We start from the raw sequence: 20,006 nt of genomic DNA, 5'->3' as shown, positions 1-20,006 counted from the left end.
AAGGCGGCATCCATCACTAAGAATGCTGATCGCCCAGCACATGCCCACTTCTCAGTGTTACCATCAAGGTGGAGGTACAGGAGCCCGAGCACACACAATCAACGTTTCAGGAACAGCTGCCTCCCCTCCACCAATCAACAATGAACACTACCACAGTATTCCGCCTCCCCCCCCCCGCCTTTTGCATTACTTATATAAGCTTTTATACACATTTCTTTTGTAATTTACAGTTTTTTAATTATGTATGCAATATACTGCTGCCACAAAGCAGCAAGTTTCACGACATATGCCAGTACTAAAAACTTAATTCTGAATCTGATTATTTCTGAAGGCAGACAGCAGAGAAACAGAAGTAAATCTATCCTTACATTGTAGGATCTGGGATGTCTTTGTTTCCACTGGACCAGAAGAATCTGTGCCACCACCAAAGTAACAATGAGGATGAGCACCATCTCCGCATGCATCGCCTCATGCCCGCGGTGCTTGGCATGCATCCGTGCATGTTCCACCCTGAAATGAAGCAGAACATGGTCAATCAATGTCTATCCAGCCCACCAAACTGCCTTGAATCTCAGTGAGATGAAAACTACATGTCCTTTAACACCAAGGAGCCTGAAAACACACAACAGTTTCTTTCCCTCTGCCATTAGATTTCTGACTGATTCATGAACACATGAATACTATCTCACTCTTTTTTTATATTCAAGTCTTACTGTAACTCCGCAATGTATTTCCAAGACCGGCTGTGAGAGGAGGAGGGTTGTACATGGGGTTAGCAACCCCATCCCATAAAAACCCAGAGCGACAGAAACACCAACAGAAGCTCCAAAAACCTCATCCCTGGGAGAGGAAGGATTCACCAAGAAGATGTATGAAGTTGTGGGGTGAAAGTGGAAGCCTCAGGGCCAATCAACCTTCTATCAGCCTGCGGCTAAGGACTCTGGCAAGCTGCTGTTGGAGGCCTATTCCCCAGTAGGGGCGATGGGCTTAAAGAGGCTTATGGTAAATATTTTTTTAATGTATTGCACCGAACTGCTTTCACAAACAGATTTCATGACATACAGTCACACATAACTATACTGTATGAACTGCGTATGACCAGATGTACTGCGTTTTGTGCCTTGGCCCCAGAGGAACGATGTTTCATTAATGGTTTACTGACAGTAAACTTGAACTTGATAATGTCAGTGATAATAAACGTGATTCAGATTCAATGAATGGAGGGGAAGAGGGGAGGGGGAGACTGGGATGATTTTTTTATTCACATCTAGCAGTTTAGAATCACACAGGAACAGGCCTTTTAGCCCACAATGTTGTGCTGTACATTAAGCTAATTAAGCTAATGACTTCTAATTTAACTAATCTCCTCTGCCTGCACATGGTCCACATCCTTCTATTTCTTGCTTTTTAATTTGCCCGTCAAAGAGCCTCTCAAATGTCACTTTCATACCTACCTCCTCACAGCCTCTGCCACCGCAGGTAAAACAACCCATTTCTCCATCCACCTTAGATCCAGGATGCCCTTTGATCTGGTAAACCTAAACAGCACTCTCTCCAAAGTTTCCACATCCTTTCTATAACGGAGCATCTAGAATTGATTGGGGAACCGCATTGAGTATCCTTCCTCCTCCTCTCAACTCCACCCCCCCCCCCATCTGCCTATCATACTTCACCCGAAGTCCACCAGTCACCTACTGGCCTTGGTTTCACTCCATCACCTCTCCTCTTTACTCCATCCATACTCCCTCTCCACTCAGCTTGATATAAAGTCTTGACTCAAAACGTCGACAATTACTCTCCCCACCAACACTCCCCCCCCCACACCCACTGCATTCCTGCAGCACATTTTATATTGCTTTTCCAGATTACAGAACTGATACAGAATGAGGCAGTATCTCTTGCTGTCCAATGCCACCTGACCTGCAGGTGCTTCCAGCATTTATTGTTCTTGTTATTTGTGATAGAGGCAGATTCTTAGATAGGATGATCATAAAAATTGAAGGCTATGTGGGAGGGAAGGGTTAGGTTGATCTTAGAGCAGGTTAAAAGGTCCACACAACATTGTGATGTAATGTTCTACGTCTTCTCATTGCTACAATTGCTTACGACATGCAGGAGCCTGAAGACACGCTCAGTGACTCAAAAACAGCTTCTTCCTCTCTGGCACGAGATTTCTGAACTGCCTGCGAACCCATGAACACCAACTCATTGTTCCTTATTTGCACTTTATCTTGCAACTTAGAAATGTTTATATCTTGCACCTCTACTTCTGCCACAAATCAGCAAATTTCATAACTTCACATGACTGCAGTCATTTATGCTTGCCCCACTCTTTCGTTTCATTTGTGTAGTCTGGCTTGAAGGGCAAGGGCCAATGACCTCATCTCCATAGTTTTACTACCTCTCACCAGCGGCATCATTTCCTTGCATCAGAGAAATGTTTCTGACTTATTGAATTCGAGATACAATGTGGAACCAGCCCTTCTGGCCTGCTGAGCCACACTGCCCAATAACCCACCTGTCTAACCCTAGCCTAATCACAAGACAATTTACAATGACCAATTAACCTACTAACTAGTATGTCCTTGGATTGTGGAGGAAAGCGGAGCACCTGGAAGAAACCCTTGCACTCACAGGAAGTTCTTATAGAGGACACCAGAACTGACCTTCAAACTCTGACACTCCGATCTGTAATAGCGTTGTGCTAACTGCTACACTATCATTATTCTACTCACTGCCTTCCAACACCTTTTCTCTAAGCCACACTAAATCGTTTCTCGACTTTGAGCTCTGAAGGAGCTCACATCTGAAATGTTACTCACTTCTCTTTCCACAAATGCTACCTGACCTGCTGAGAGTTCATCGCATGTTCTGTTTCATCGACATTATCTCTTCAGCCTGCTCAATCTAATTCACTCGCCGTGCATCCTGACTTAGACCATAACAAACAGGAGTAGAATTAAGGCATTTGACCCATCCAGTCTGCTCCGTCATTTCAACATAGCTAATCCAATTTTCCTCTCAGAGCCAACCTCCTGCCTTCTACCCATATCCCTTCATGCCTGACTGATCAAGAATCTATCGACCTCTTAAATATACATAAAGATTTGACCTCCACAGCTGCCTGTGGCAAAGAATTCCACAGATTCACAGCTCTCTGACTAAAGAAATTCCTCCTCACCTTTGTTTTAAAAGGACACTCCTCTATTCTGAGGCTGTATCCTCTGGTTTTAGACTTTCCCACCATAGGAAACATCCTCTCCACATCCACTCTATCAAGGCCTATCACCATTCTATATGTTTCTATGAGGTCACCCCTCATCTTCTGAATTCTAGTGAATACAGGCCCAGAGCATCAAATGTTCTTCATGCGACAAGCCAATCAATCCTGGAATCATTTTCGAGAATCTCCTTTGAACCCTTTCCAGTTTCAGCACATCCTTTCTAAGGGGCCCAAAACTGCTCACAATACTCCAACTGAGGCCTCACCAGTGCTTTATAAAGTTTCAACTTTACATCTTGGCTTTTGAAATGAATGCTAACAGTCTCAACCTGCAAATTAACCTTCAGGGAATCCTGCACAAGGACTCCCAAGTCCCACTGTGTCTCAGATTTTTGTATTTTCTCTCCACTTAGGAAATAGTCAACCCTTTCTACCAAAGGGCCTGACACTATGTTCCATCTGCCATTTCTTTGCCCATTCCTCTAAACTGTCCAAGTCCGTCTGTAACCTACTTCCTCAAAACTAGCTGCCCCTCCACCTATCTTCATATTGTTTGCAAGCTTCATAACAAACCATCAATTCCACCTTTGAAATCATTGACAAATAACTTAGAAAGAATTGGTCCCAACATAGACCCCTATGGAACACCACTCGTCTACAGCAGCCAACCAGAAAAGTTTCCTTTCATCCCACTTTTGCCTCCTGCCAGTCAGCCACTGTTTTATCCATGTCAGAATCTTTCCTTAATACCGAGAGGTAATGTTACAGCTATATAGGACTCTGGTCAGACCCCACTTGGAGTACTGTGCTCAGTTCTGGTTGCCTCACTGTAGGAAGGATGTGGAAACTATAGAAAGGGTGCAGAGGAGACTTACAAGGATGTTGCCTGGATTGGGGAGCATGCCTTATGAGAATAGCTTGAGTGAACCCAGCCCTTTCTCCTTGGAGCGATGAAGGATGAGAAGTGACCTGATAGGGTGTACAAGATCATGAGAGGCATTGATCGTGTGAACAGTCAGAGGCTTTTTCCCAGGGTTGAAATGGCTAGTGTGAGAGGGCATAGTTTTAAGGTGCTTAGAAGTAGGTACAGAGGAGATGTCAGAGTAAGTTTTTTTTAAATACAGAGAGTGGTGAGTGCGTGGAATGGGCTGCCAGCTGCGGTGGTGGAGGCGGATACGATAGGGTCTTTTAAGAGACTCCTGGGTGGATACATGGAGCTTAGAAAATTAGGGGCTATGGGTAAAGCCTAGGTAGTTCTAAAGTAAGGACGTGTTCAGCACAGCTTTGTGGGCCGAAGGGCCTGTATAGTGCTGTAGGTTTTCTATGTTTCTATATCATGGGCTTATAGCTTTTTAAGCAGCCTCGTGTGGCACCTTGTCAAAGGCCTTCTGAAAATCCAAGTACGCATCAACCGATTCTCCTTTTTCTATCCTGCTTGTTATTTCTTCAAATAATTCCAACAGATTTGTCAGGCAAGATATCCCCTTGAGGAAACCATGCTGACTATGGCCTATTTTATCAGTGCCTCCAAGTACCCCGAGACCTCATTCTAAATAATCAACTTCAACATCTTCCCAACCACTGAGGTCAGATTAACTGGCCTATAGTTTCCTTTCTTCTGCCTCTCTCCCTTCTTGAAGAGTGCAGTGATATTTGCAATTTTCCAGTATTCTGGAACCATTCCAGAATCTGCTATTCTTGAAAGATCATTAACTAGTGCCTCTACGATGTCTTTAGTCACCCCTTTCAGAACTCTGGGGTCTACACCATCTGGTCCAGGTGACTTACAGTGTTTATAAAAGTATTCAACCCCCTTGGAAGCTTTCATATTTTATTGTTTTACAACATTGAAACACAGTGGGTTTAATTTGGCTTTTTTGACACTGATCAACAGAAAAAGACTCTTTGGTGTCAAAGTGAAATCAGATCTCTACAAAGTGATCGAAATCAATTACAAATATAAAACGTCGTCGTCATCGTGGCTATCCCTCGAGGTTGAGGATGATGGTCTTCATTCTGTTGATCTACTTATGGGCTCTCAAGTGGCTTATGAGTCCAATCTTGGCCTTGAAAGTTCTTCCGCATTCAGGACAGGTAGTTCCAGATGGCAGATCGGGCTTTGGTTGTTGCTGCCTCTCTTTCTATTTTCTTCTAATTCTGCACATCCGTTGCAAAATAATTGATTGCATAAGTATTCACCCCCTTCAAGTCAGTAATTAGTAGATGCACCTTTGGCAGCAAGTACAGCCTCGAGTCTGTGTGGCTCGGCCTCTATCAGCTTTGCACATCTGGACACTGTAATTTTTCCCCATTCTTCTTTACAAGAATGCTCAAACTCTGTCAGATTGCATGGGGATCGTGAGTGAACAGTCCAGCCATAAATTCTCCATTCAATTGAGGTCTGGTTTCTGACTTGGCCACTTCAGGACATTAACTTTGTTGCCTTTAAGCCAATCCTGTGCAGCTTTGGCTTTATGCCTGGGATGATTGTCTTGCCGGAAAACAAGCCTTCTCCCAAATTGCAGTTCTCTTGCAGACTGTATCAGGTTTTCCTCCAGGATTTCTCTGTATTGTCCTGCATTCATTTTACCCTCTACCTTCCAGGGCCTGCTGCAGTGAAGCATCTCCACAGCATGATGCTGCCACCACCATGCTTCATGATCGGGGCGATGTGTTTTTGATGATGTGCGGTGTTTGGCTTACGCTAAACATACCACTTATTCTGATGGCCAAAAAGCTCAATTTTGGTTTCATCACACCATAGAACCTTCTTCCAGCTGACTTCAGAGTCTCCCACATGCCTTCAGGCAAACTCTAGCTGAGATTTCATGTGAGTTTTATTTCAGCAGTGCCTTTCCCTTTGTCACTTTCCCATAAAGCCACAACTGGTGAAGCACCTGGGCAGCAGTTGTATGCAGTCTCCCAATCTCAGCCACTGAAGCTTGTAACTCCTCCAGAGTTGTCATAGGTCTTTTAGTGGCCTCCCTCACTAGTTCCCTTCTTGCACAGTCACTCAGCTTTTGAGGATGGCCTGCTCTAGGCAGATTTACAGCTCTGCCATATTCATTCCATTTTTTGAGGATTGACTTAACTGTACTCCAAGGGATATTCAGTGACTTCAAAATTTTCTTGTACCCATGTACTGACTTGTGCTTTTCAATAATTTTTTCATGGAGTTGCTTGGAGTGTTCTCTTGTCTTCATGGTGCAGTTTTTCCCCAGGATACTGACTCACCAGCAGCTGGACCTTCCAGATTATTGCAACGCCTGCAACACACACAGGCCTCCAAAATCGATCTTTTAACTAATTATGTGACTTCTAAAACCAATTGGCTACACCAGTGATGATTTGGTGTGTCATATTAAAGTGGGGTGAATACTTAGAAACATAGAAAAACCACAATATAGGCCCTTCAGCCACAATGCTGTGCCGAACATGTACTTACTTTAGAAATTACCTAGGGTTACTAATAGCCCTCCATTTTTCCAAGCTCCATGTACCTATCCAGCAGTCTCTTAAAAGACCCTATCGTATCCCCCTTAACCACCATTGCCAGCAGCCCATTCCATGCATTCACCACTCTCTGCGTAAAAAAAAAACTTACCCCTGACATCTCTTCTGTACCTACTTCCAAGCACCTTAAAACTGTGCCCTCTCATGATAGCCACTTTAGCCTTGGGAAAAAGCCTCTGACTATCCACATGATCAATGCCTCTCATCATCTTACACACCTCTATCAGGTCCCCTCTCATCCTTCGTCACTCCAAGGGGAAAAGGCCAAGTTCACTCAAGCTATTCTCATAAGGCATGCTCAATCCAGGCAACATCCTTGTAAATCTCCTCTGCACCCTTTCTATAGTTTCCACATCCTTCTTGTAGTGAGGTGACCAGAACTGAGCACAGTACTCCAAATGGGGTCTGAGCAGGGTCCTATATAGCTGTAACACTACCTCTCAGCTCTTAAACTTAATCCCATGGTTGATGAAGGCCAATGTACCGTATACCTTCTTAACCACAGAGCCAACTTGCGTAGCAGCTTTGAGTGTCCTATGGACACAGACCCCCAAGATCCCTCTGATCCTCCATACTGTCAAGTGTCTCAACATTAATACTATATTCTGCCATCATATTTGACCTACCAAAATGAACCACCTCACACTTATCTAGGTTGAACTCCATCTGCCACTTCTCAGCCCAGTTTTGCATCCAATCAATGTCCCACTGTAACCCCTGACAGCCCTCCACACTATCCACACCACCAAATCTTTGTGTCATGAGCAAATTTAATAACCCATCCCTCCAGGTCATTTATAAAAATCACAAAGGAGTCCCAGAACAGATCCCTGAGGCACACCACTGGTCACTGACCTCCAGGCAGAATATGACCTGTCTACAACCACACTTTGCCTACTGTGGGCAAGCCAATTCTGGATCCACAAAGCAAGGTCCCCTTGGATTCCATGCCTCCTTACTTTCTCAATAAGCCTTGCATGGGGTACCTTATTAAATGCCTTGCTAATATCCATATACACTACACCTACTGCTTTACCTTCATCAATGTGTTTAGTCACATTTTCAAAAAATTCAATCAGGCTCGTAAGGCACGAGCTACCTTTGACAAAGCCATGCTGACTATTCCTAATCATATAATGCCTCTCCAAATGTTCATAAATCCTGCCTCTCAGGATCTTTTCCATCAACTTACTAACCACTGAAGTAAGACTCACTGGTCTATAATTTCCTGGACTATCTCTACTCCCTTTCTTGAATAAGGGAACAACACCTCCAACCCTCCAGAACCTCCCCTGCCCCCATTGATGATGCAAAGATCATCGCCAGAGGCTCAGCAATCTCCTCCCTCGCCTCCCACAGTAGCCAGAGTTTTATAGAGCTGCATCGCGACTCTTAAACTCTATCCCTCGACTTATGAAAGCTAACACCCCATAAGCTTTCTTAACTACCCTATCTATCTGTGAGGCAACTTTCAGGGATCTGTGGACATGTACCCCCAGATCCCTCTGCTCCTCTACACTACCAAGTATCCTGCCATTTACTTTGTACTCTGCCTTGGCGTTTGTCCTTCCAAAGTGTACCACCTCACACTTCTCCAGGTTGAACTCCATCTACCACTTCTCAGCCCACTTCTGCATCCTATCAATGTCTCTCTGCAATCTTTGACAATCCTCTACACTATCTACAACACCACCAGCCTTTGTGTTGTCTGCAACTTGCCAACGCACCCTTCTACCCCCACATCCAGGTCGTTAATAAAAATCACGAAAAGTAGAGGTCCCAGAACAGATCCTTGTGGGACACCACTAGTCACAACCCTCCAATCCGAATGTACTCCCTCCACCACGACCCTCTGCCTTCTGCAGGCAAGCCAATTCTGAATCCACCTGGCCAAACTTCCCTGGATCCCATACCTTCTGACTTTCTGAATAAGCCTACCATGCGGAACCTTGTCAAATGCCTTACTAAAATCCATATAGATCACATCCACTGCACTACCCTCATCTATATGCCTGGTCACCTCCTCAAAGAACTCTATCAGGCTTGTTAGACACGATCTGCCCTTCACAAAGCCATGCTGACTGTCCCTGATCAGACCATGATTCTCTAAATGCCCAGAGATCCTATCTCTAAGAAACTTTTCCAACAGCTTTCCCACCACAGACGCAAGGCTCACTGGTCTATAATTACCCGGACTATCCCTACTACCTTTTTTGAACAAGGGGACAACATTCGCCTCCCTCCAATCCTCCGGTACCATTCCTGTGGATAACGAGGACATAAAGATCCTAGCCAGAGGCTCAGCAATCTCTTCTCTCACCTCGTGGAGCAGCCTGGGGAATATTCTGTCAGGCCCCGGGGACTTATCCGTCCTAATGCATTTTAACAACTCCAACACCTCCTCTCCCTTAATATCAACATGCTCCAGAACATCAACCTCACTCATATTGTCCTCACCATCATCAAGTTCCCTTTCATTGGTGAATACTGAAGAGAAGTATTCACTGAGGACCTCGCTCACTTCCACAGCCTCCAGGCACATCTTCCCACCTTTATCTCTAATCGGTCCTACCTTCACTCCTGTCATCCTTTTTTTCTTCACATAATTGAAGAATGCCTTGGGGTTTTCCTTTACCCTACTCGCCAAGGCCTTCATGCCCCCTTCTTGCTCTTCTCAGCCCCTTCTTAAGCTCCTTTCTTGCTTCCCTTTATTCTTCAATAGACCCATCTGATCCCTGCTTCCTAAACCTCATGTATGCTGCCTTTTTCCACCTGACTAGATTTTCCACCTCACTTGTCACCCATGGTTCCTTCACCCTATCATCCTCACCGGGACAAATTTATCCCTAACATCCCTAACGATCTCTAAACATCGACCACATGTCCATACTACATTTCCCTGCAAAAACATCATCCTAATTCACATCCGCAAGTTCTAGCCTTATAGCCTCATAATTTGCCCTTCCCCAATTAAAAATTTTCCTGTCCTCTTTGATTCTATCCTTTTCCATGATAATGCTAAAGGCCAGGGAGCAGTGGTCACTGTCTCCCAGATGCTCACCCACTGAGAGATCTGTGACCTGACCCGGTTCATTACCTAGTACTAGATCTAATATGGCATTCCCCTAGTCGGCCTGTCCACATACTGTGACAGGAATCTGTCCTGGACACACTTAACAAACTCTGCCCCATCTAAACCTTTGGAAATAATCAGGTGCCAATCAATATTAGGGAAGTTAAAGTCACCCATGATAACAACCCTGTTATTTTGGACCTTTCCAAAATCTGCCTCCCAATCTGCTCCTCTGTATCTCTGCTGCTACCAGGAGGCCTATAGAATACCCCCAGTAGAGTAACTGCTCCCTTCCTGTTCCTGACTTCCACCCATACTGACTCAAAAGAGGATCCTGCTACATTACCCACCCTTTCTGTAGCTGTAATAGTATCCCTGACCAGTCATGCCACCCCTCCTTCCCTTTTTCTGCCCTCTCTATCCCTTTTAAAGTTCTCTGGCTGCTGTCTTCATCATCATTGGTCTTTGTCTTCCTCTTGCTTTCTCCCCTTCAATCTTTCCTATAATTACCATGCATTCTAACTCCTCTTTCCTAATCATATGTCCAATGAAGTTATGTTGCCTTTTCATGATCTCATACATTATTTCTCTTTGTGTTTGCTCTGTTCATGACATCCTCGTTAGATATTCGTTTCATCCATGATATTCTTTGCATCCTCCTCAAAAGCCACATCTCTGCTGCTTCAATTCGTTTTCTCATGTTACTAGATACTGTCCAACATTCAGAATCGTATAACACAACTGGATAAACGTAACATTTCAGTACTCTGAGGCGGGTTGTCATGCCTAGTTTAGTATTGGTCAGTATACTCTTCATTCTCGTAAAGGTGTCCTTTGCAATTCCTATTCTTCTTTTGATGTCCATATCGCACCTGCCATCTAATGTCACCCAGCTTCCTAAACAGCAAAAGTTCTGTACTTGTTTTATGTCTTCCCCGTTTATTCCCAGCCTGCAGATCAGATTCTCCTTCTTTTTGGATATCACCATACATTCTGTCTTTTTGCAACTGATAGATAGACCCATTTTTTTGCAACTGATAGATAGACCCATTTTTGCACTTTCTTCAACAACTATATCAACTTTTTGTAGTTCTTCCTCCATACTTGCAATTAAGTGTCATCTGCATATCTGAAATTATTGATGTTTTCACCGCCAACTTTGATTCCCAAGATGTCTCTTATTTTTTGTAATATTGTTTCACTGTACACATTAATTAAATCAGGGGAGAAAACTGTCCACATTAAACTGGCAGATGCAGTTTAATGTGGATAAATGTGAGGTTATCCACTTTGGTGGTAAGAACAGGAAGGCAGATTATTATCTAAATGGAGTCAAGTTAGGAAAAGGGGAAGCACAACGAGATCTAGGTGTTCTTGTACATCAGTCACTGAAAACAAGCATGCAAGTACAGCAGGCACTGAAGAAAGCTAATGGCATGCTGGCCTTCATAACAAGGGGAATTGAGTATAAGAGCAAAGAGGTCCTTCTGCAGCTGTACAGGGCCCTGGTAAGACCACACCTGGAGTACTGTGTGCAGTTTTGGTCTCGAAATTTGAGGAAGGACACTCTTGCTATTGAGGGAGTGCAGCGTAGGTTCACAAGTTTAATGCCCAGGATGGTGGGACTGTCATACATTGAAAGATAGGAGCGACTGGGCTTGTATACTCTGGAATTTAGAAGGCAGAGAGGGGATCTTATTGAAACATATAAGATTATTAAGGGATTGGACACGCTGAAGGCAGGAAGCATGTTCCTGCTGATGGGTGAGTCCAGAACCAAGGGCCGCAGTTTAAGAATGGGGGTAGGCCACTTAGAACGGAGTTGAGGAAAAACTTTTTCACCCAGAGAGTGGTGGATATATGGAATGCTCTGTTCCAGAAGGCTGTGGAGGCCAATTTTGTGGATGCTTTCAAGAAAGAGATGGATCAAGAAAGAGATGGATAGAGCTCTCAAAGGTAGCGGAATCAAAGGTTATGGGGATAAGGCAGGAACTGGATACTGATTGTGGATGATCAGCCATGATCACAGTGAATGGCAGTGCTGGCTCAAAGGGCCGAATGGCCTACTCCTGCACCTATTGTCTATTGTCTACAAAACACACCCCTTGTCTAATGCCTCTCTTGATTTTCATAAACTGACTCCCTTCTCCATCTATTTTTACAGCGGCAATTATTATTATTTAGATACTTCATTATCATTATTATAATTAATAGTTTGTCTTCTTTTGCATATTGTTTGTCAGGTTTTTCTTTCTGTGCAACTTTGCATTGATTCTATTGTATCTCTTTGTTCTACTGTGAATACCTGCAAGACAATGAATCTCGGGTAGTGTACTTTAATAGTAAATTTACTTTGAACTTAGAATCAGTAAGTTCATGACTATTTCAATGTTAGGGTGCATTCTCCAGTTACCTTATAAGGTAACCGCAGCCTTCAGCCGTAGTTTCACTTTGTTCCAGATGAATAATCTCAGCTTTATTTGATTTAGCAGCAGCTCTACGAGTGAATTTGGACTCCTGGAAACTGACACAGCTCTCCTGCAGAAGAGGTTCACCAGGATGCTGCCTGATTAAAGGGTATGAGCTATGAGGAGAGGCTGGAGAAAGGTGGGTTGTTTTCTCTGGAGAGGCAGAGGCTGAAAGATCTGATAAGAGGTTTATAAGATTATGAGAGGCACAGATAAGAGTCGACAGACAGCATCTTTTATCAAGACTGAAATGTCTAATACCAGAGGGCATGCATTTAAGGTGAGAGGGGTAATTTCAAAGGAGATGTGAGGAGCAAGTTTATTTACAGAGTGGTGGGTGTCTGGAATGTGCTGCCTGGGGCGGGGGTAGAGGCAGATACATCAGGCACTTCTAAGAGATGTTTAGATAGGCACATGTATATGAGGAATATGGAAGGATATTATAACCAATTGTTTTTTATGTTTTAATAAGATATTAGTTGAATTAATGCAAGTCTAAAATTGTCATTTTTATTGACAATTTGTGTTTCTACAAACTCGTATATTTTCACATTATGTGGTGTTTTGCCTCCGCCTACTGGTGGAAAAGTGGTATAGCAGCTATATAACAGTTCATCGCCTGTTTCATTTGCTGCGTATTAGCACGTGACACACATGCTCCGGCTATTGTCTTAATTGGTCTTTTTAATCTCAAGAATGTGGTGTTATCTGAAGAACAAAAGTACTAGCTTTTGAAAAGGCATCATCTTGTTCTTGTCCTTGGCATTGTTCTCTGTCTTTCCATTAGCTTCACGTGCTCTGCATCTGCTCCTTTGTTTAAACTTTAAAATAAACAATCGTGAAGCAATAAGTTTCCACTCATTCTTGGACTTTAAAAGAATCCGGGGATCAGAAAAAAAATCACAGAGATCCCACAATATGGACATTGTGTAGGCACAACTTTAGTTGGCCACCTGAATATAAATTTATTTGATTTGGCTCAACACTGTGGGCCAAAGGCCCTGTTCCCAGGCTGTACTGTTCCATGCTCGATCTTGATGGCCACTTTATCGAAGTCCTCCATAAATTTCAAAGACATTTTTTAACAAATAAATTCCGAGTGATAGTTTAAAGGAAAGAGTTGATTCAATAATTTCTTCATCAGGTTCAGGTCTGGAATCATCCTTGTAAATTTCTTTAGCACCTTCTCCAGTGCCTCTATCTCCTACCTTACTGTTCATGTGTCTCACCTCCATCTTTCTTCTGGTGACAAGCCTGTCAAGTCGATCTGAAAGAAAAGACAAAGATCATTAGAGGCAAAGATTGCTTGGGTTTATCTGCATTCAGTTAAGGGCACGTATCTGTGGAAGGACTCAGCAAGTACAGGGATTGTGAGAACAAACCAAGCAGACATATCAGGCAGCATTACAAACCATGGTCATTAATTATTCCCATCAGCTACTGTAAAAGAACAGTCTGACTTTCAAGACCAATCCCTCACTGGAAAGAAATGTCATCTGACCTCACTTAAGAACTTTTAACTCATGTTTGTGTAGTGGTGGGGATGGGGAGGCCATCTGTCTCCTTGCTCCTTCTCCACCACTCATAGAACATATCAGGACAGGAACAGGCCTTTCGGCCTACAATCTTGTGCCAAACTAATTAAACAAGTGATTAAATGCCCAATTAAACTAATCCTTTCTGCTTGCACAATGTCCATATCCTTCCGGTTCCTGTACATTTATGTGCCTATTTCCCAACTTCCCCCGGGATCAATAAAGTATGACTATGACTAAGAGTCTCCTTCCTATTTGCCTCAACCAGCACCTCAGGCAGCTGACATTTTGTGTTAAAAATATTTGCTCCACACTGCTCCTTTGAACTTGCTCTCCTTTCCTTAAATGTGTGCCCTCTGGGAAAAAGATACTGTCTACTCTATCTCTACCTCTCAATCTCAAACTCCCCTCAGCCTCCGCTGCTCCACAGTAGACAACCTGTCCAACCTGCCGCTACAGCACATGCCCTGATCCAGTCAACATCCTGGTAAAACCATCTCCAAAGCCTCAATATTCTTCCTGTAATGGAGAGACCACAACTGAATGCAATACTCCAGATGTGACTAAGGAGATCTCTACACAACTGCAAGATAACTTCCCAACTCTTGAATTCAATTCCATGACTAATAACGACAAGTATGTCTTACACCTTCTAACCACCCTACGTAGTCGTCAGTTTGAAGGAACTATGAACTTAGACCCCAAGATCCCTCTGCTCATCAACTCTGTTAAGGATCTTACCATTAACAGCATACTATCTCTGAATGTTTGACATACGAAAGTACAACACCTCATATTTGCAGGATTAAACTCCATCAGGCTTTTCTCTGACTACCTCTGCAACTGGTCTAAGCCCCACTGTGTCCTTTGCCAGTCTTCTGCACTGTCCACATCACCAATCTTTGTATTGTTTGCAAACTTACAAATCCACACACTTTCATCCAGGTCACATACATGCATCAAAACCTGCACAGATCCCAGTATGGGCTCTTGTGGAACACCACAGGCCTCCAGTCAGAATAAGTCCCATTAACCACCATCTTCTGTGGGCAAGCTAGTTCTGAATCCAAATGGCCAATTCACCATGGACCCAGTGGATCTTAATCTTCTGGATGAGCCTCCCATGAGAGACTCAGTCAAACGCCTTAAAATCCACGCAGACAACATCCACAGCTTTAAATTCATCACCCAATAACCTTCAGTAAGACCATGGCTAATCTACTATCTCAGAGCCATCTTCTTGCACTAATCCCGTATCACTGAGACTTAATATCCAGAAATGTATTCAATCTTGAATATATTTGACAATGGAACTGGAAGAGCTTTCTACTCATCTGTTATCAGTCTTTATATGTAGTTTTTCATTAATTCTATTTTATTTCTTTATTTTTCTGTAAAGGCCTGCAAGAAAATGAGCCTCAAGGTAGTATATTGTAACATATAATCTCTTACTATCTTATTATGAGTTAATGTTGATGCCGGAATGTGTGGCGACACTTGCGGCCTGCCCCCAGAACATCCTTTAGGTTGCGTTGGTTGTTAACGCAAACGACACATTTCACTGTACAAGAAATTTTGCAGATGCTAAAACTCCAGAACAGCACACTCAAAATGCTGGATGAACCCAGCAACTATGGAGGGGAATAAACAGTTGACATTTCCGGCCTGATTAAGGGTATCGCCCAAAATGCCAACTGTTATTTCCTCACCATGGCTGCTGCCTGACCTGCTGAGTTCCTCCAGCATTTTGTGCAACTCGTTGTATGTTTCCACGTACATGTGATAAAGAAATGAATCTGAACGCATAGACCTTAATAAGGTTTACTTTGACTACTATATTATGACTTATTCAATAGATTTCTGTATATTAGAAGAATCAAGAGATTTGCAATTCACATAGCTGGCCAATGTACAAGTGCTAAATTAAACTGGAAATTATGTTTTGGAATAAGAGTCTTAAATTATGGAACATTCAAACAAGCATTCCATTAAAGAACTTAGTTCACAGTGAGATGACCCTTCAGAGATCAGATGGCGGGGGGGGGGGGGGGGGAGGTGAAGAAGCTGTTCCTGATTCATTGAGTATGTGCCTTCAGGGGGTTTTCGTACCTCCTCCTGAAGATAGCAATCAGAACAAGGCATCTCCCAGATACGACAGAGGCCAGTGCTCCTGATAGGCCACTCGCTGCAGCTTACTTCGAACCTGTGCAGTAGCCCCATCCCATGCCAGAAAGTGATACAGCCAGTCAGAATGCTCTCCGCAGAACATCTGTAGAAATTTGAGTGTTTTTGGTGACATACCAAATCTTCTCAAACCCCAAATGAAATACAGCCTCTGCCGTGCCTTCTTTGTAGCTGCATCAGTTTGTCGGGTCCAAGTTAGATCCTCAGAGATATTTTCACCCAGGAACTGGAAATTGCTCACTCTCTCCACTTCTCAAACCTAAGGGATAGGAGTACCGCTCAGCACCATTTTCCCTCATATCTACTGATTCCGCTAATATTGAGAATATATTCAGTGGCCATAAGAGCAAAAATTGATATCTTTGACAATGTAACACACCATGAAGCACTGCACTTGATGGCAAGAGTTGTCTAACAGGTATCGCTGACTAGTTACTTGTGTTGTTATAGTGCTTTAGCTTTGTTTTCTGATGTTAACAGGAAACATCTTGTGATGTCACACAGATATACTTCTATGAGTCACAATTACTTCATTGTTTCACTGCCCTAACTTGGGAAGTAATGATTTCTGCTGTTCTCTTAGCATTTTGCCAGTACGTGTACAGACAGATGAAAGCTCATGTACAAACACTCAGTAGCCACTTTATTAGGATCACCTGTACACCTACTTGATAATGTGAATATCTAATCAGCCAATCATGTGGCAGAAACTCAATGCATAAAAGCACGCAGGCACAGTCAAGAGGTTCAGTTGTTGTTCAGACCAAACATCAGAATGGGGAAGAAATATGATCAAAGTGGCTTTGACTGTGGAATAATTGTTGGTGCCAGACAGGGTGGTTTAAGTATCTCAAACTGCAGATCTCCTGGGATTTTCATACACAACAGTCTCTAGAGTTTACAAGAGAACAGTGTGAAAACCAGAGAGTGGTAGCACTGTGGGTGAATATTCCTTGTTAATGAGAGGTCAGCGAATAGCCAGACTGGTTCAAGCTAAGGGGAAGGCAACAACAACTGAATAAAGCACACATTACAATAGCGGTGTGCAGAAAAACAACTCTAAAAGCACAACACATCGAACCTTGAAGGGGATTGACTTCTGCAGCAGAAGACCATACCACGTTCCACTCCTGTACCTAATAAAGTGGCCACTGAGCGGTTTGAATAAACTCAACGACTGCGCTCGCTCTGGGGTAGAGAGCACCACAGATTTGTCACTCAGAATGGTAGATCTTCTGGAATCTTTTTGTTATTGTTGGAGCATAAAGAATTCTTACAAAGCTTGAGGGTAGATATGGTGTTTCTGGAATCAGGCATCGGTAACAAAATAATGGGCCAACTGTTAACAATGGACAGTGGGCAGAAATTGAACCCCGATCACTGGCACAGTAAAGCATCGCACTATCTGCTACATTACCAATGCCATCTACAATTAATTGCTTGGGATGCTCTTTCAGACTGAGAAAGAGTTAACAACTTTAAATATACAGTTCTGTCTGTTTTTAAGAGGGTTTGTTGGTGCACAGTAGCGTAGCAGTTAGCACAATAGCTCGACAGCTCCAGCATTCTCTGATCAGGGTTCCAATCTCACTGCCGCCTATAAGGAGTCTGCACACTCTCCCCATGACTGTGTGTGTTTCCTCCCACATTCTAATGACTTACGAGTTACGGCTAATAAGATGTGGGCATACTACATTGTCGCCAGAAGCATGGCGACACTTGCAGGCTGCCCCCCAGCACATCCTTGGACTATGTGGCTGTTGATGCAAATGACAAATTTCACTGTATGTTTCCATGCATGTTACTAGTAAAGTCCTAATCTTCAATTCAAACATCGTTGGTCAGGATTTAGGCCAACAGCCCAGTACAGTAGGATGCACTACATGCAAGTGATGACATTCTAGGCACATTACTCTCCAACGGGAAACCTTTCAAAACATTATTCGAGCAACAGAGAGTGCAGCATGTCCTAGGCAAAGAGTTCAAACAAGCCATAAATAAACAAACCAGTTACTTAAGTTCTATTATTGGCACCAAATTGAAAATTATTGGCATTCTGCTTACAAAGCACAATCACTGTTTATCAAATTTATTCAAGATGATTTAATTATCATTAGTTTTTATTTAGAGATACTGAACAGGCCTTTCCAGCCAACGAGCCACACCATCCAGCAAGCTACCGATCTAACAGCAGCCCAGCCACAGGACAATTTACAATGACAAACTAACCTACTAACTGGTACATCTTTGGACTGTGGGAAGAACCCAACACGTTCCACTTGGAGGATGTACAAACTCCTCACAGAGAAAGCCAGAATTAAACCCCGAACTCCGATGCCCTGAGTCGCAGTAGCACTGTGCTGATTGTTTTTGTCACACATAGATTGAAAACAAGTGAAATGTGCTGTTTTGTGTCAGCGATTAACACATTCCGAGGATGTGCTGGGGGACAGCTCGCAAGTTTTGTCATGCTTCCAGTGCCAACATACCATGCCCACAACTCACTAGCCTACAAGTTGTGTGTGTTAACTTACTCACCTGTATATCTTTAAAGTTAAATTAGGTTTATTTGTCACATGGACATCAAAATATACAGTGAAATGTGTCGTTTTGCGTCAACGACCAACACAGTCTGAGGATGCGCTGGGCAGCGCACAAGTGTGGCCATGCTTCCAGCGCCAACATAGCATGCCCAAAACTCACTAACCCTAACCCACACATCTTTGGAACGTGGGAGGAAACTGGAGCACCCTGAGGAAACACACGCAGTCATGAGAACACACAAACTTCTGACAGTCAGCGGTGGGAATTGAAACCCGATTGCTGATACTGTAAAGCGCAGTGCTAGCCTCTACCACTACCATGCCATTCACAATTAATTGCTTGGGATGTCCTTTTGGACCACGAGACAGGGTTGACTTAGGGGGCATGTTGGTGGTAAATTAGCAATAACCGACAGTGCCTGCGATTACCGATCAGGGTTCAATCAATACAACCCCACCACACATACTTCCCTCAAAATAGCTAAAAATTAGGCCCTTTTGTACCAGACATTTCTCCCCGGGAAAAAGATGTCACCAGCAAACAACGATTCCACTGGCGACATCATCCAGATAGCAAAAGTTTCCAATTATTCCACATTTTCTATGCCTTCTGCTTGTTCTTTTTGTCTTGTGTTACGGGAATTGTTGCAGCCTGTGACGTACAGTTTGAATCTCAATCGAAGGATCCAGTGCTATGTTGTGTCCGGACAGCTGCCTCATGCAGACCAGAGACGGGGACGGTGGGGGGAAAGGTCCGAAAACATGAGGTGACTTGTGGAAAAGAGGCACGGGGCCATGAATAGCTCCATCTCAAAGCAGCAAGGAAGATTGAAGTATCGACGTGAATGAGGAGGGAGTCAGCAAATGCTCGGCATGGACTGGTGCATTCGGCCCTTGCTCACTAGCATTAGGACCCAGGTGGGCAGTCACTCTTTACGTAAAGGACTCTTTACGCAGCTGCTCTCCTCGTATGCAGATGAAAAGACGTTTCCTAGATCCTGAAATTTATGTGACTATTGAACTGCACTTTATATTGGTGTTTTTTCTTGTGGTCAATTAGCGGATGGGTGATCTGTTAATTTTGTGTGTCGGGGGGAGATGGGGGCTTGGTGCTACTGTTGCTGTTCTTCTCTGCGAGTGGGGGGGGGTTGGAGATTCTTACGTGTAGAGGATTGTTGATTGTTTTTTGCTGTGGGGGGGGGGGGTGATTTTGGGAAAAGTTTTGTTTCTTTTCTTTCTCATGCCAGAGGTGGGGGGTGGGGTAGGGGATGTATTTTCTGTCATCAACACCCATGGTCTTTCCGTATTTAATCGCCATCTAGAGTAGACAAATTTCAAAATTGTATTATACATTCATACTTTGACAATAAAATGAACCTTTGGTTATCTACTGAGTCTTATCATCTTATAAGGATATAAAGGATATAAAGCTGAGGCTTTACAAGGCATTGGTGGTCAGGCTGCAAT

General features: G+C 43.5%; 1 protein-coding gene across 3 annotated transcripts in view; it reads right to left on the bottom strand.

Moving 5' to 3' along the window:
• The window catches only part of LOC140199964 (E3 ubiquitin ligase RNF121), a 104,622-nt gene that overhangs the window by 78,154 nt on the left and 6,462 nt on the right, over positions 1-20,006 (bottom strand). For 2 of the 3 annotated variants that reach the window (XM_072262483.1, XM_072262482.1), the window contains exons 2-3: positions 13,507-13,544; positions 369-510 (exon numbers count right to left, since the gene is read on the bottom strand). In XM_072262483.1, coding sequence (XP_072118584.1) covers positions 369-510; positions 13,507-13,544 — 180 coding nt within the window. Of the gene's footprint in view, positions 1-368; positions 511-13,485; positions 13,545-20,006 lie in introns of those variants that run through there. The other variant, XM_072262484.1, reaches the window with a different exon arrangement.

This window comes from Mobula birostris, chromosome 7 (assembly GCF_030028105.1).
Source record: "Mobula birostris isolate sMobBir1 chromosome 7, sMobBir1.hap1, whole genome shotgun sequence".
Taxonomy (NCBI): domain Eukaryota; kingdom Metazoa; phylum Chordata; class Chondrichthyes; order Myliobatiformes; family Myliobatidae; genus Mobula; species Mobula birostris.
This window is presented reverse-complemented; position numbering and strand designations above follow the sequence as displayed.